The sequence below is a fragment of the Oncorhynchus mykiss genome, chromosome 15 (assembly GCF_057628025.1).
Source record: "Oncorhynchus mykiss isolate SJ-2025 chromosome 15, ASM5762802v1, whole genome shotgun sequence".
Lineage (NCBI taxonomy): Eukaryota > Metazoa > Chordata > Actinopteri > Salmoniformes > Salmonidae > Oncorhynchus > Oncorhynchus mykiss.
Window position 1 is genome coordinate 68395512 of NC_143036.1, and position 13950 is coordinate 68409461.

At 45.8% G+C, this 13950-nt stretch overlaps 1 protein-coding gene across 5 annotated transcripts in view; it reads right to left on the bottom strand.

The window, feature by feature from the left end:
- LOC110490781 (tetraspanin-11) overlaps positions 1-13950 on the bottom strand; it is a 58242-nt gene that overhangs the window by 19634 nt on the left and 24658 nt on the right. For all 5 annotated transcript variants that reach the window (XM_090200905.1, XM_090200904.1, XM_090200903.1 and 2 more), the window contains exons 5-7: positions 13703-13807; positions 13142-13300; positions 6131-6217 (exon numbers count right to left, since the gene is read on the bottom strand). In XM_090200905.1, the coding sequence (XP_090057031.1) occupies positions 6131-6217; positions 13142-13300; positions 13703-13807 (351 nt within the window). The remainder of the gene's footprint in view (positions 1-6130; positions 6218-13141; positions 13301-13702; positions 13808-13950) is intronic.

Below are 13950 nucleotides of genomic sequence, written 5' to 3' on the forward strand. Positions count from 1 at the left end.
TATCGATCAGAAACGTTACGATACTGCTGAGAAGGCTTAGGGTTATATTGATCAGAAACGTTACGATACTGCTGAGAAGGGTTATATCGATCAGAAACGTTACGATACTGCTGAGAAGGGTTATATCGATCAGAAACGTTACGATACTGCTGAGAAGGGTTATATCGATCAGAAACGTTACGATACTGCTGAGAAGGTTTAGGGTTATATCGATCAGAAACGTTACGATACTGCTGAGAAGGGTTATATCGATCAGAAACGTTACGATACTGCTGAGAAGGGTTATATCGATCAGAAACGTTACGATACTGCTGAGAAGGGTTAGGGTTATATCGATCAGAAACGTTACGATACTGCTGAGAAGGGTCAGGGTTATATCGATCAGAAACGTTACGATACTGCTGAGAAAGGTTAGGGTTATATCAATCAGAAACGTTACGATACTGCTGAGAAGGGTTAGGGTTATATCGATCAGAAACGTTACGATACTGCTGAGAAGGGTTATATCGATCAGAAACGTTACGATACTGCTGAGAAGGGTTATATCGATCAGAAACGTTACAATACTGCTGAGAAGGGTTAGGGATATATCGATCAGAAACGTTACGATACTGCTGAGAAGGGTTAGGGTTATATCGATCAGAAACGTTACGATACTGCTGAGAAGGGTTATATCAATCAGAAACGTTACGATACTGCTGAGAAGGGTTAGGGTTATATCGATCATAAACGTTACGATACTGCTGAGAAGGGTTAGGGTTATATCGATCAGAAACGTTGCGATACTGCTGAGAAGGGTTATATCAATCAGAAACGTTACGATACTGCTGAGAAGGGTTAGGGTTATATCGATCAGAAACGTTACGATACTGCTGAGAAGGGTTAGAGTTATATCGATCAGAAACGTTAAGATACTGCTGAGAAGGGTTATATCGATCAGAAACGTTACGATACTGCTGAGAAGGGTTATATCGATCAGAAACGTTACGATACTGCTGAGAAGGGTTAGGGTTATATCAATCAGAAACGTTACGATACTGCTGAGAAGGGTTATATCGATCAGAAACGTTACGATACTGCTGAGAAGGGTTATATCGATCAGAAACGTTACAATACTGCTGAGAAGGGTTATATCGATCAGAAACGTTACGATACTGCTGAGAAGGGTTAGGGTTATATCGATCAGAAACGTTACAATACTGCTGAGAAGGGATAGGGTTATATCGATCAGAAACGTTACGATACTGCTGAGAAGGGTTAGGGTTATATCGATCAGAAACGTTACGATACTGCTGAGAAGGGTTAGGGTTATATCGATCAGAAACGTTACGATACTGCTGAGAAGGGTTAGGGTTATATCGATCAGAAACGTTACGATACTGCTGAGAAGGGTTAGGGTTATATCGATCAGAAACGTTACGATACTGCTGAGAAGGGTTATATCGATCAGAAACGTTACGATACTGCTGAGAAGGGTTAGGGTTATATCGATCAGAAACGTTACGATACTGCTGAGAAGGGTTATATCGATCAGAAACGTTACGATACTGCTGAGAAGGGTTAGGGTTATATCAATCAGAAACGTTACGATACTGCTGAGAAGGGTTAGGGTTATATTGATCAGAAACGTTACGATACTGCTGAGAAGGGTTATATCGATCAGAAACGTTACGATACTGCTGAGAAGGGTTAGGGTTATATCAATCAGAAACGTTACGATACTGCTGAGAAGGGTTATATCAATCAGAAACGTTACGATACTGCTGAGAAGGGTTAGGGTTATATCGATCAGAAACGTTACGATACTGCTGAGAAGGGTTATATCGATCAGAAACGTTACGATACTGCTGAGAAGGGTTAGGGTTATATCAATCAGAAACGTTACGATACTGCTGAGAAGGGTTAGGGTTATATTGATCAGAAACGTTACGATACTGCTGAGAAGGGTTATATCGATCAGAAACGTTACGATACTGCTGAGAAGGGTTAGGGTTATATATATCAGAAACGTTACGATACTGCTGAGAAGGGTTATATCAATCAGAAACGTTACGATACTGCTGAGAAGGGTTAGGGTTATATCGATCAGAAACGTTACGATACTGCTGAGAAGGGTTATATCGATCAGAAACGTTACGATACTGCTGAGAAGGGTTAGGGTTATATCAATCAGAAACGTTACGATACTGCTGAGAAGGGTTATATCGATCAGAAACGTTACGATACTGCTGAGAAGGGTTAGGGTTATATCGATCAGAAACGTTACGATACTGCTGAGAAGGGTTATATCAATCAGAAACGTTACAATACTGCTGAGAAGGGTTAGGGTTATATCGATCAGAAACGTTACGATACTGCTGAGAAGGGTTAGGGTTATATCGATCAGAAACGTTATGATACTGCTGAGAAGGGTTATATCGATCAGAAACGTTACGATACTGCTGAGAAGGGTTAGGGTTATATCAATCAGAAACGTTACGATACTGCTGAGAAGGGTTATATCGATCAGAAACGTTACGATACTGCTGAGAAGGGTTAGGGTTATATCAACCAGAAACGTTACGGTACTGCTGAGAAGGGTTAGGGTTATATCAATCAGAAACGTTACGATACTGCTGAGAAGGGTTATATCGATCAGAAACGTTACGATACTGCTGAGAAGGGTTATATCAATCAGAAACGTTACGATACTGCTGAGAAGGGTTAGGGTTATATCGATCAGAAACGTTACAATACTGCTGAGAAGGGTTAGGGTTATATCGATCAGAAACGTTACGATACTGCTGAGAAGGCTTAGGGTTATATCGATCAGAAACGTTACGATACTGCTGAGAAGGGTTATATCGATCAGAAACGTTACAATACTGCTGAGAAGGGTTAGGGTTATATCAATCAGAAACATTACAATACTGCTGAGAAGGGTTATATCAATCAGAAACGTTACGATACTGCTGAGAAGGGTTATATCAATCAGAAACGTTACGATACTGCTGAGAAGGGTTATATCGATCAGAAACATTACGATACTGCTGAGAAGGGTTATATCGATCAGAAACGTTACGATACTGCTGAGAAGGGTTAGGGTTATATCAATCAGAAACGTTACGATACTGCTGAGAAGGGTTATATCGATCAGAAACGTTACGATACTGCTGAGAAGGGTTAGGGTTATATCGATCAGAAACGTTACGATACTGCTGAGAAGGGTTATATCAATCAGAAACGTTACGATACTGCTGAGAAGGGTTAGGGTTATATTGATCAGAAACGTTACAATACTGCTGAGAAGGGTTATATCAATCAGAAACATTACAATACTGCTGAGAAGGGTTATATCAATCAGAAACGTTACGATACTGCTGAGAAGGGTTAGGGTTATATCAATCAGAAACGTTGCGATACTGCTGAGAAGGGTTAGGGTTATATCGATCAGAAACGTTACGATACTGCTGAGAAGGGTTATATCGATCAGAAACGTTACGATACTGCTGAGAAGGGTTATATCGATCAGAAACGTTACGATACTGCTGAGAAGGGTTATATCGATCAGAAACGTTACGATACTGCTGAGAAGGGTTATATCGATCAGAAACGTTACGATACTGCTGAGAAGGGTTAGGGTTATATCGATCAGAAACGTTACGATACTGCTGAGAAGGGTTATATCGATCAGAAACGTTACGATACTGCTGAGAAGGGTTATATCAATCAGAAACGTTACGATACTGCTGAGAAGGGTTAGGGTTATATCAATCAGAAACGTTACAATACTGCTGAGAAGGGTTAGGGTTATATCGATCAGAAACGTTACGATACTGCTGAGAAGGGTTATATCAATCAGAAACGTTATGATACTGCTGAGAAGGGTTATATCAATCAGAAACGTTACGATACTGCTGAGAAGGGTTAGGGTTATATCGATCAGAAACGTTACGATACTGCTGAGAAGGGTTATATCAATCAGAAACGTTACGATACTGCTGAGAAGGGTTATATCAATCAGAAACGTTACGATACTGCTGAGAAGGGTTATATCAATCAGAAACGTTACGATACTGCTGAGAAGGGTTATATCAATCAGAAACGTTACGATACTGCTGAGAAGGGTTATATCGATCAGAAACGTTACGATACTGCTGAGAAGGGTTAGGGTTATATCAATCAGAAACGTTACAATACTGCTGAGAAGGGTTAGGGTTATATCAATCAGAAACGTTACGATACTGCTGAGAAGGGTTATATCGATCAGAAACGTTACAATACTGCTGAGAAGGGTTATATCAATCAGAAACGTTACGATACTGCTGAGAAGGGTTAGGGTTATATCGATCAGAAACGTTACGATACTGCTGAGAAGGGTTATATCGATCAGAAATGTTACGATACTGCTGAGAAGGGTTAGGGTTATATCGATCAGAAACGTTACGATACTGCTGAGAAGGGTTAGGGTTATATCGATCAGAAACGTTACGATACTGCTGAGAAGGGTTATATCAATCAGAAACGTTACGATACTGCTGAGAAGGGTTATATCAATCAGAAACGTTACGATACTGCTGAGAAGGGTCAGGGTTATATCGATCAGAAACGTTACGATACTGCTGAGAAGGGTTATATCGATCAGAAACGTTACGATAGTGCTGAGAAGGGTTAGGGTTATATCAATCAGAAACGTTACGATACTGCTGAGAAGGGTTAGGGTTATATCGATCAGAAACGTTACGATACTGCTGAGAAGGGTTATATCGATCAGAAACGTTACGATACTGCTGAGAAGGGTTAGGTTTATATCGATCAGAAACGTTACGATACTGCTGAGAAGGGTTATATCAATCAGAAACGTTACGATACTGCTGAGAAGGGTTATATCAATCAGAAACGTTACGATACTGCTGAGAAGGGTTATATCGATCAGAAACGTTACAATACTGCTGAGAAGGGTTAGGTTTATATCGATCAGAAACGTTACGATACTGCTGAGAAGGGTTAGGGTTATATCGATCAGAAACGTTACGATACTGCTGAGAAGGGTTATATCGATCAGAAACGTTGCGATACTGCTGAGAAGGGTTATATCGATCAGAAACGTTGCGATACTGTAAACTACATGAGTTTCAAATATGGAAATATAAAGTGCACATTTGGACTCACGGGTGTGTGGTTTGCTTGTATGACATCAAAGCATTATTTATTATAATCCTCAACGCCTCATCTTTCGGAACATGTCGACTCCTCTCGATTTACAGCATTTCTCTCACTCAGACAACAACAAATGTGCAAACATAGCCCAATTAGCGGGAGGGATGGGGGCATCTTCTTGTCGCGGGCTGTGCTCAAGTTAACGGCTGTCAGTCAAAACCCATACAGAGCTGTGAAGCGGAGACCCAGAGCTCTGAAGTCAGGTATAGCATGTTACTGTACAGCCACTTCGTTCCAATTCAGGCGCTTATCAATGACAAAATCTGCCATTTTGAAGCCGTATACGGGATGACAGGGGCTGTGAGTGGATTGGGCTACGAGCTTGGTCCATCTGAGACCGCAGCAAATCAAATCCCAGAATGTGAATGGGATCACATTACAGCTGAGAGGATATAGGGCGGTAGAGTGCATTGAAAGGTTGTCTGACCGGTAATAGGAGTTACTGGGTGGATCTTTGAGGTAATAGGAAGATTATGGCCACATTGATGTTTATTTTTTTTGAATAATTGGAAAGCCTTTTATCATGTGGATATATTATGAGACTGATATAAAAAATAAATAAAAAATTCTTAAGCAATCGTCTCACGTTACTCTACTAAGAGGAACAAGCAAAGTTAACCTCGCCTTCTCTCTCTCTTTCTGTTCACAATCTCCCCACCTATCCATCTAGATACTAGCTAGCATTGAAGACATTTCAACAGCAAGGCTACCAATATCCACTTTAGCAGATTATATCCACTATTATCACTACATTATATTGATATCCACGACATCGGTGATACCCCAAATCCCCCAAAAACTAAATGATACTTTGTGATAGTCTGATAGTGATAGCTTGTGTCTGTTGTGAGGTGCTACCACAGTACTGAAATATAAAAAGGCCTCGTCATTTCCTGTTAATAAAGACACTGGCCAGTGTTAGGGGACCGACCTGTAGACAGGCCACTCCTATCCCCACAGCTCCGATGATCAGCAGGTGGTCAGCCAGGAACTGCTCCAGCTTGGTGATGCAGCCACCCTGTGGGGAAAAGGTTACAGGTCAGGGGTCAAATCACTTCACACACACACACACACACACACACACAAGCACGCATGATGCACACGTATACATTATGAACACACACACCTGATTGGTGTAGTCAGTGTCTATCATATTTGGATCAAACCAATGCTTTTAAATCCTTGAGGGGGTGTGAACAAGGAGAATTGAAATTGGGCTATGCTCTTCATTTACCATAGTATATTTATCTACCCTACCCTCTCCAGCTTTTTCTATGTCTGTCTCCAAATTGCTGCGGTAATTGTGTGTGTGTGTGATACAGAATTACACTGCAGAGAACAAACTACAGTAAGATAAAGGACTTGGGCAGTGTAAAGATATTTTAAGATAATACACAACACAGAGGGCTAAAGGTCAAGAGGGAATTAACCATGAATATAAATAGTGTTTTTTCTGTAATAGGGAATGAATGATCAATGGGTCAGAGACATGGGAGGAATGTGTCTATACATTGAGCCTGAAATAGGATACTTGTTATTTGGCCAGTGGCCCAGTTTATTTGCAAGGAATTCTAATTGGTCAAGCCCAGGCTAGGGTTGGGTTATAAATTACATCCTGTCTCTTTGCTCTGTGGAGAGAATCACTGAGGACAGGGAAGAATGAACATCTACCTCTCAGCATAACATCTAGATTTTTCCTCTTTGAATAAACCTATTTTTCTTCCCCTGATTTGCTTTGGGGTCTGTGTTATTGAAGAGTAACATCAACTGCTAACAGGCAGCCTGAGAGAAGTAGAGAGAACAGTGGGATTTATTAGGCCTCTCTCAGGAGGCTCCTTCTCTGACCACACACACACACACACACACACACACACATACACACCACTCAAATGTGGGTAGAGGGGGCATTGAGGAGCCATGGCTGGATGGAGTGCACGGACACGTCCATGTGCAGTCACCTCCGTACATCCAGTGTCATACTGTTTTACCAAAGAGCTTTGACCAAGTAGGTTGTTTTAAGCCATGTTGTGAGTCGCAGTTCTGAGGACATCTCGGCTTCCTAGACAAGTGAAAACACATTGACGAGCACATTTTCAACCCAAGTGTTTTCCGAGTGTGTGGGGAGCTGTCAACCACAGCTGACTCCCTAAATGCACAGTAAATATTTCAGTTCCACCCATATAAACTTTGTTTAATTATAAAGAGATTTTATCGAAGTTTCACTCCTCTGAACTGGAGTGACATTGACAAGTGGAATGATGATAGCGGGAACCAAGGAGCGAGACGTGTGTGTGTGTGTGAGTGTGTGAAAGAGAGAAACAAGCACAGACTTCTCCTGCTTGTCACAGATAAAAGCGAAAGGAGCATCTCAAATATTGTATGAAATATTCTCCGAGCTCTTACACTCTCAGCCCTTACTGATAAGAAAGCCTGTCAAGTAGAGAAAAGTTGTTGGCTAAAGTGACTTTCCAAACCAGATTATTTGACTGTTTCACTTTCATTGACAGAATAAGAAAGGAGACAGTTGAGCTCTGAGGGACATATCATCTGTCTGTCCCCATTTCAGACATTAGAAATCATTTGATGCCAAATACAACCATCTGGTCCTGAAATATTGATCAATTGTTCCATGTCGAGATCCATTCATTTTTTTTGAAATATTTATTTGAAGGAATATTTTAGGATCCTGTTATGGAGAGTGAATGAGGACCCAAAAGCGAACTAACTTAAACAGAGCTTCTTTAATAACCAAACATAGGTAGGCTCAGATAGACCGGCAGATTCCGACAGGACAGGACAAGGTTACAGCAAACATGACGATAGTCTGGCTCAGGCATGAAACACAACAAACAAGAATCCGACAAGGACAGGAACAGAAACAGAGAGAGATATAGGGACCTAATCAGAGGGAAAAAGGGAACAGGTGGGAAACGGGGTGAATGGGTAGTTAGAGGAGACAAGGAACAGCTGGGGGAAAGCGGGGGAGAAAAGGTAACCTAACAACGACCAGCAGAGGGAGACAGGGTGAAGGGAAAGGACAGAGACAAGACACAACATGACAGTACCCCCCCACTCACCGAGCGCCTCCTGGCGCACTCGAGGAGGAAACCTGGCGGCAACGGAGGAAATCCTCGATCAGCGCATGGTCCAGCACGTCCCGAGAGGGAACCCAACTCCTCTCCTCAGGACCGTACCCCTCCCAATCTACGAGGTACTGGTGACCACGGCCCCGAGGACGCATGTCCAAAATTCTACGGACCCTGTAGATGGGTGCGCCCTCGACAAGGATGGGGGGGGGGGGGGAAGACGAGCGGGGGCGCGAAGGACGGGCTTGATGCAGGAGACATGGAAGACCGGGTGGACGCGACGAAGGTATCGCGGAAGAAGAAGTCGAACTGCGACAGGATTAATGACCCGAGAAATACGGAACGGACCAATGAACCGCGGGGTCAACTTGCGAGAAGCCGTCTTAAGGGGAAGGTTCTGAGTGGAGAGCCAAACTCTCTGACCGCGACAATATCTAGGACTCTTAGTTCTACGCTTATTAGCAGCCCTCACAGTCTGCGTCCTATAACGGCAAAGTGCAGACCTGACCCTCTTCCAGGTGCGCTCGCAACGTTGGACAAAAGCCTGAGCGGAGGGGACGCTGGACTCGGCGAACTGAGATGAGAACAGCGGAGGCTGGTACCCGAGGCTACTCTGAAAAGGAGATAGCCCGGTCGCAGACGAAGGAAGCGAGTTGTGGGCGTATTCTGCCCAGGGGAGCTGTTCTGACCAAGACGCAGGGTTACGAAAAGAAAGACTGCGTAAGATGCGACCAATAGTCTGATTGGCCCGTTCTGCTTGACCGTTAGACTGGGGGTGAAAGCCGGAAGAGAGACTGACGGAAGCCCCAATCAAACGGCAAAACTCCCTCCAAAATTGAGACGTGAATTGCGGACCTCTGTCCGAAACGACGTCTGACGGAAGGCCATGAATTCTGAAAACATTCTCGATGATGATTTGTGCCGTCTCTTTAGCAGAAGGAAGCTTAGCAAGGGGAATGAAATGAGCCGCCTTAGAGAACCTATCGACAACCGTAAGAATAACAGTCTTCCCCGCTGACGAAGGCAGTCCGGTGACAAAATCTAAGGCGATGTGAGACCACGGTCGAGAGGGAATAGGAAGCGGCCTGAGACGGCCGGCAGGAGGAGAGTTACCGGACTTAGTCTGCGCGCAGACCGAACAAGCAGCCACGAAACGACGCGTGTCATGCTCCCGGGTGGGCCACCAAAAACGCTGGCGAATGGAAGCAAGCGTACCCCGAACGCCAGGGTGGCCGGCTAACTTGGCAGAGTGAGCCCACTGAAGAACGGCCAGTCGAGTAGGAACGGGAACGAAAAGAAGGTTCCTAGGACAAGCGCGCGGCGACGGAGTGTGAGTGAGCGCTTGTTTTACCTGCCTCTCAATTCCCCAGACAGTCAACCCGACAACACGCCCCTCAGGGAGAATCCCCTCGGGGTCAGTGGAGGCTACTGAAGAACTGAAGAGACGAGACAAAGCATCAGGCTTGGTGTTCTTAGAGCCCGGACGATAAGAAATCACGAACTCGAAACGAGCGAAAAACAGCGCCCAACGCGCCTGACGCGCATTAAGTCGTTTGGCAGAACGGATGTACTCAAGGTTCCTATGGTCAGTCCAAACGACAAAAGGAACGGTCGCCCCCTCCAACCACTGTCGCCATTCGCCTAGGGCTAACCGGATGGCGAGCAGTTCGCGGTTACCCACATCATAGTTACGTTCCGACGGCGACAGGCGATGAGAAAAATACGCGCATGGGTGGACCTTGTCGTCAGAGAGGGAGCGCTGAGAAAGGATGGCTCCCACGCCCACCTCTGACGCGTCAACCTCGACAACGAACTGTCTAGAGACGTCAGGTGTAACAAGGATAGGAGCGGATGTAAAACGATTCTTGAGGAGATCAAAAGCTCCCTGGGCGGAAACGGACCACTTAAAGCACGTCTTGACAGAAGTAAGGGCTGTGAGAGGAGCTGCCACCTGACCGAAATTACGGATGAAACGACGATAGAAGTTTGCGAAGCCGAGAAAGCGCTGCAGCTCGACGCGTGACTTAGGGACGGGCCAATCAATGACAGCTTGGACCTTAGCGGGATCCATCTTAATGCCTTCAGCGGAAATAACAGAACCGAGAAATGTGACGGAGGAGGCATGAAAAGTGCACTTCTCAGCCTTCACAAAAAGACAATTCTCTAAAAGGCGCTGGAGGACACGTCGAACGTGCTGAACATGAATCTGGAGTGACGGTGAAAAAATCAGGATATCGTCAAGGTAAACGAAAACAAAGATGTTCAGCATGTCTCTCAGGACATCATTGACTAATGCCTGAAAGACAGCTGGAGCGTTAGCGAGGCCGAAAGGAAGAACCCGGTATTCAAAGTGCCCTAACGGAGTGTTAAACGCCGTCTTCCACTCGTCCCCCTCCCTGATGCGCACGAGATGGTAAGCGTTACGAAGGTCCAACTTAGTGAAAAACCTGGCTCCCTGCAGGATCTCGAAGGCTGAAGACATAAGAGGAAGCGGATAACGATTCTTCACTGTTATGTCATTCAGCCCTCGATAATCTATGCAGGGGCGCAGAGACCCGTCCTTCTTCTTGACAAAAAAAAACCCCGCTCCGGCGGGAGAGGAGGAGGGGACTATGGTACCGGCGTCAAGAGCTACAGACAAATAATCTTCGAGAGCCTTACGTTCGGGAGCCGACAGAGAGTATAGTCTACCCCGGGGGGGGGTGGTTCCCGGAAGGAGATCAATACTACAATCATACGACCGGTGTGGAGGAAGAGAGGTGGCCCTGGACCGACTGAACACCGTGCGCAGATCGTGATATTCCTCCGGCACCCCTGTCAAATCACCAGGCTCCTCCTGTGAAGAAGAGACAGAGGAAACAGGAGGGATAGCAGACATTAAACATTTCACATGACAAGAGACGTTCCAGGAGAGGATAGAATTACTAGACCAATTAATGGAAGGATTATGACAAACTAGCCAGGGATGGCCCAAAACAACAGGTGTAAAAGGTGAACGAAAAATTAAAAAAGAAATGGTTTCACTATGATTACCAGAAACAGTGAGGGTTAAAGGTAGCGTCTCACGCTGAATCCTGGGGAGAGGACTACCATCCAGGGCGAACAAGGCCGTGGGCTCCTTTAACTGTCTGAGAGGAATGTCATGTTCCCGAGCCCAGGTCTCGTCCATAAAACAGCCCTCCGCCCCAGAGTCTATTAAGGCACTGCAGGAAGCTGACGAACCGGTCCAGCGTAGATGGACCGACAAGGTAGTGCAGGATCTTGAAGGAGAGACAGGAGTAGTAGCGCTCACCAGTAGCCCTCCGCTTACTGACGAGCTCTGGCCTTTTACTGGACATGAAGTGACAAAATGACCAGCGGAACCGCAATAGAGACAGAGGCGGTTGGTGATTCTCCGTTCCCTCTCCTTAGTCGAGATGCGGATACCTCCCAGCTGCATGGGCTCAGCACCCGAGCCGGCAGAGGAAGATGGTAGTGATGCGGAGAGGGAGGCGACGGAGAGCGCGAGCTCCTTTCCACGAGCTCGGTGACGAAGATCAACCCGTCGCTCAATGCGAATAGCGAGTTCAATCAAGGAATCCACGCTGGAAGGAACCTCCCGGGAGAGAATCTCATCCTTTACCTCTGCGCGGAAACCCTCCAGAAGACGAGCGAGCAAGGCCGGCTCGTTCCAGCCACTGGAGACAGCAAGAGTGCGAAACTCAATACAGTAGTCTGTTATGGATCGATTGCCTTGACATAGGGAAGACAGGGCCCTGGAAGCCTCCTCCCCAAAAACAGATCGATCAAAAACCCGTATCATCTCCTCCTTAAAGTCTTGATACTGGTTAGTACACTCAGCCCTTGCCTCCCAGATTGCCGTGCCCCACTCACGAGCCCGTCCAATAAGGAGAGATATGACGTAGGCGACACGAGCAGTGCTCCTGGAGTAAGTGTTGGGCTGGAGAGAAAACACAATATCACACTGGGTGAGGAACGAGCGGCATTCAGTGGGCTCCCCAGAGTAACACGGCGGGTTATTGATTCTGGGCTCCGGAGATTCGAAAGCCCTGGAAGTGGCCGGTGGATCGAGGCGGAGATGGTGAACCTGTTCTGTGAGGTTGGAGACTTGGGTGGCCAGGGTCTCAACGGCATGTCGAGCAGCAGACACTTCCTGCTCGTGTCTGCCTAGCATCGCTCCCTGGATCCCGACGGCTGAGTGGAGAGGATCCGAAGTCGCTGGGTCCATTCTTGGTCGGATTCTTCTGTTATGGAGAGTGAATGAGGACCCAAAAGCGAACTAACTTAAACAGAGCTTCTTTAATAACCAAACATAGGTAGGCTCAGATAGACCGGCAGATTCCGACAGGACAGGACAAGGTTACAGCAAACATGACGATAGTCTGGCTCAGGCATGAAACACAACAAACAAGAATCCGACAAGGACAGGAACAGAAACAGAGAGAGATATAGGGACCTAATCAGAGGGAAAAAGGGAACAGGTGGGAAACGGGGTGAATGGGTAGTTAGAGGAGACAAGGAACAGCTGGGGGAAAGCGGGGGAGAAAAGGTAACCTAACAACGACCAGCAGAGGGAGACAGGGTGAAGTGAAAGGACAGAGACAAGACACAACATGACAGATCCAACTTGAATTGCATTGATCCATTAAATATGAACAAATGGTTAGATCTGAAATCATGATGGACCGTTCCATTCCACTGACAGTGCTGGGCTCTGCTGTCATCGCTATGAAATAGAATGACAACATAACACATTTTTACTGTGAAAGAGTCGAGTTATGACATCCTAAAGTCTGCTGGAACCCATTTGGCACATATTTGCTGTTGAATGATGATTTTCCAATGGTCCCACCCACCTCAGTCTTGTAGATGTTGGAGGGGTGGTCTCTGCGGCCACAGAGGGTGGTGATGGTCTTACAGCAGCTGTCCGGGACCACCCTGCCCTCCGACACAGCCGAGGTCATGTACACACTCTGCAGCCAATCTAATGAGTTGTTGCTGCCACAGCACTTGAACTGACCAACAGAAGAAGAAAAGTGGAATTGTGTTTATCATTAGCTACACTTAGTTGATGTCTGAAAACCATCACATCTCATTCAAATCAATCAACAACATAATGAAGAGGCAGAAAAAAACACATCACAAAAAACATTTGTAAACCAAGTAGTCATAACTACGTATTACAGACTGCATTGACATCTTGCATCATACTGTACCCATATAGTGGATGTGACCTCGCATATGATTAACATTGAACCTCACATGCTTCAAGGTGAAAAGGGATGATTGTGTGTGTGTGTGTGTGTGTGTGTGTGTAACAACTATGTACCATAACTAGTATCAACCAGCTTTACCACTGGCGCTCCTGTCCCTTCAAGAAAAACTAAGCAAAGGCTAATGGGAGATTGAGTCCATACATCCTGCTGTAGTCTGTCCACAGCCAGGGTGATGGCCTCTTTCCCTGGCTGGGCGTAGTTCTCTGTCATGGTCTCATTCAGGTGCTGCTTCAGCTCCTCACTGAGCTAGGGGAGGGAGGGAAGGGGGAGAGAGGGAGAGAGAGAGAGAGAGAGAGAGAGAGAACACCTCAGTTAGAGTGGCAGAGGAGAGTGAAGTGGGGTTGCCTTGCTTGTGTGATCAGGGCTCAGGATTGCGCTCTGTCTGGAGA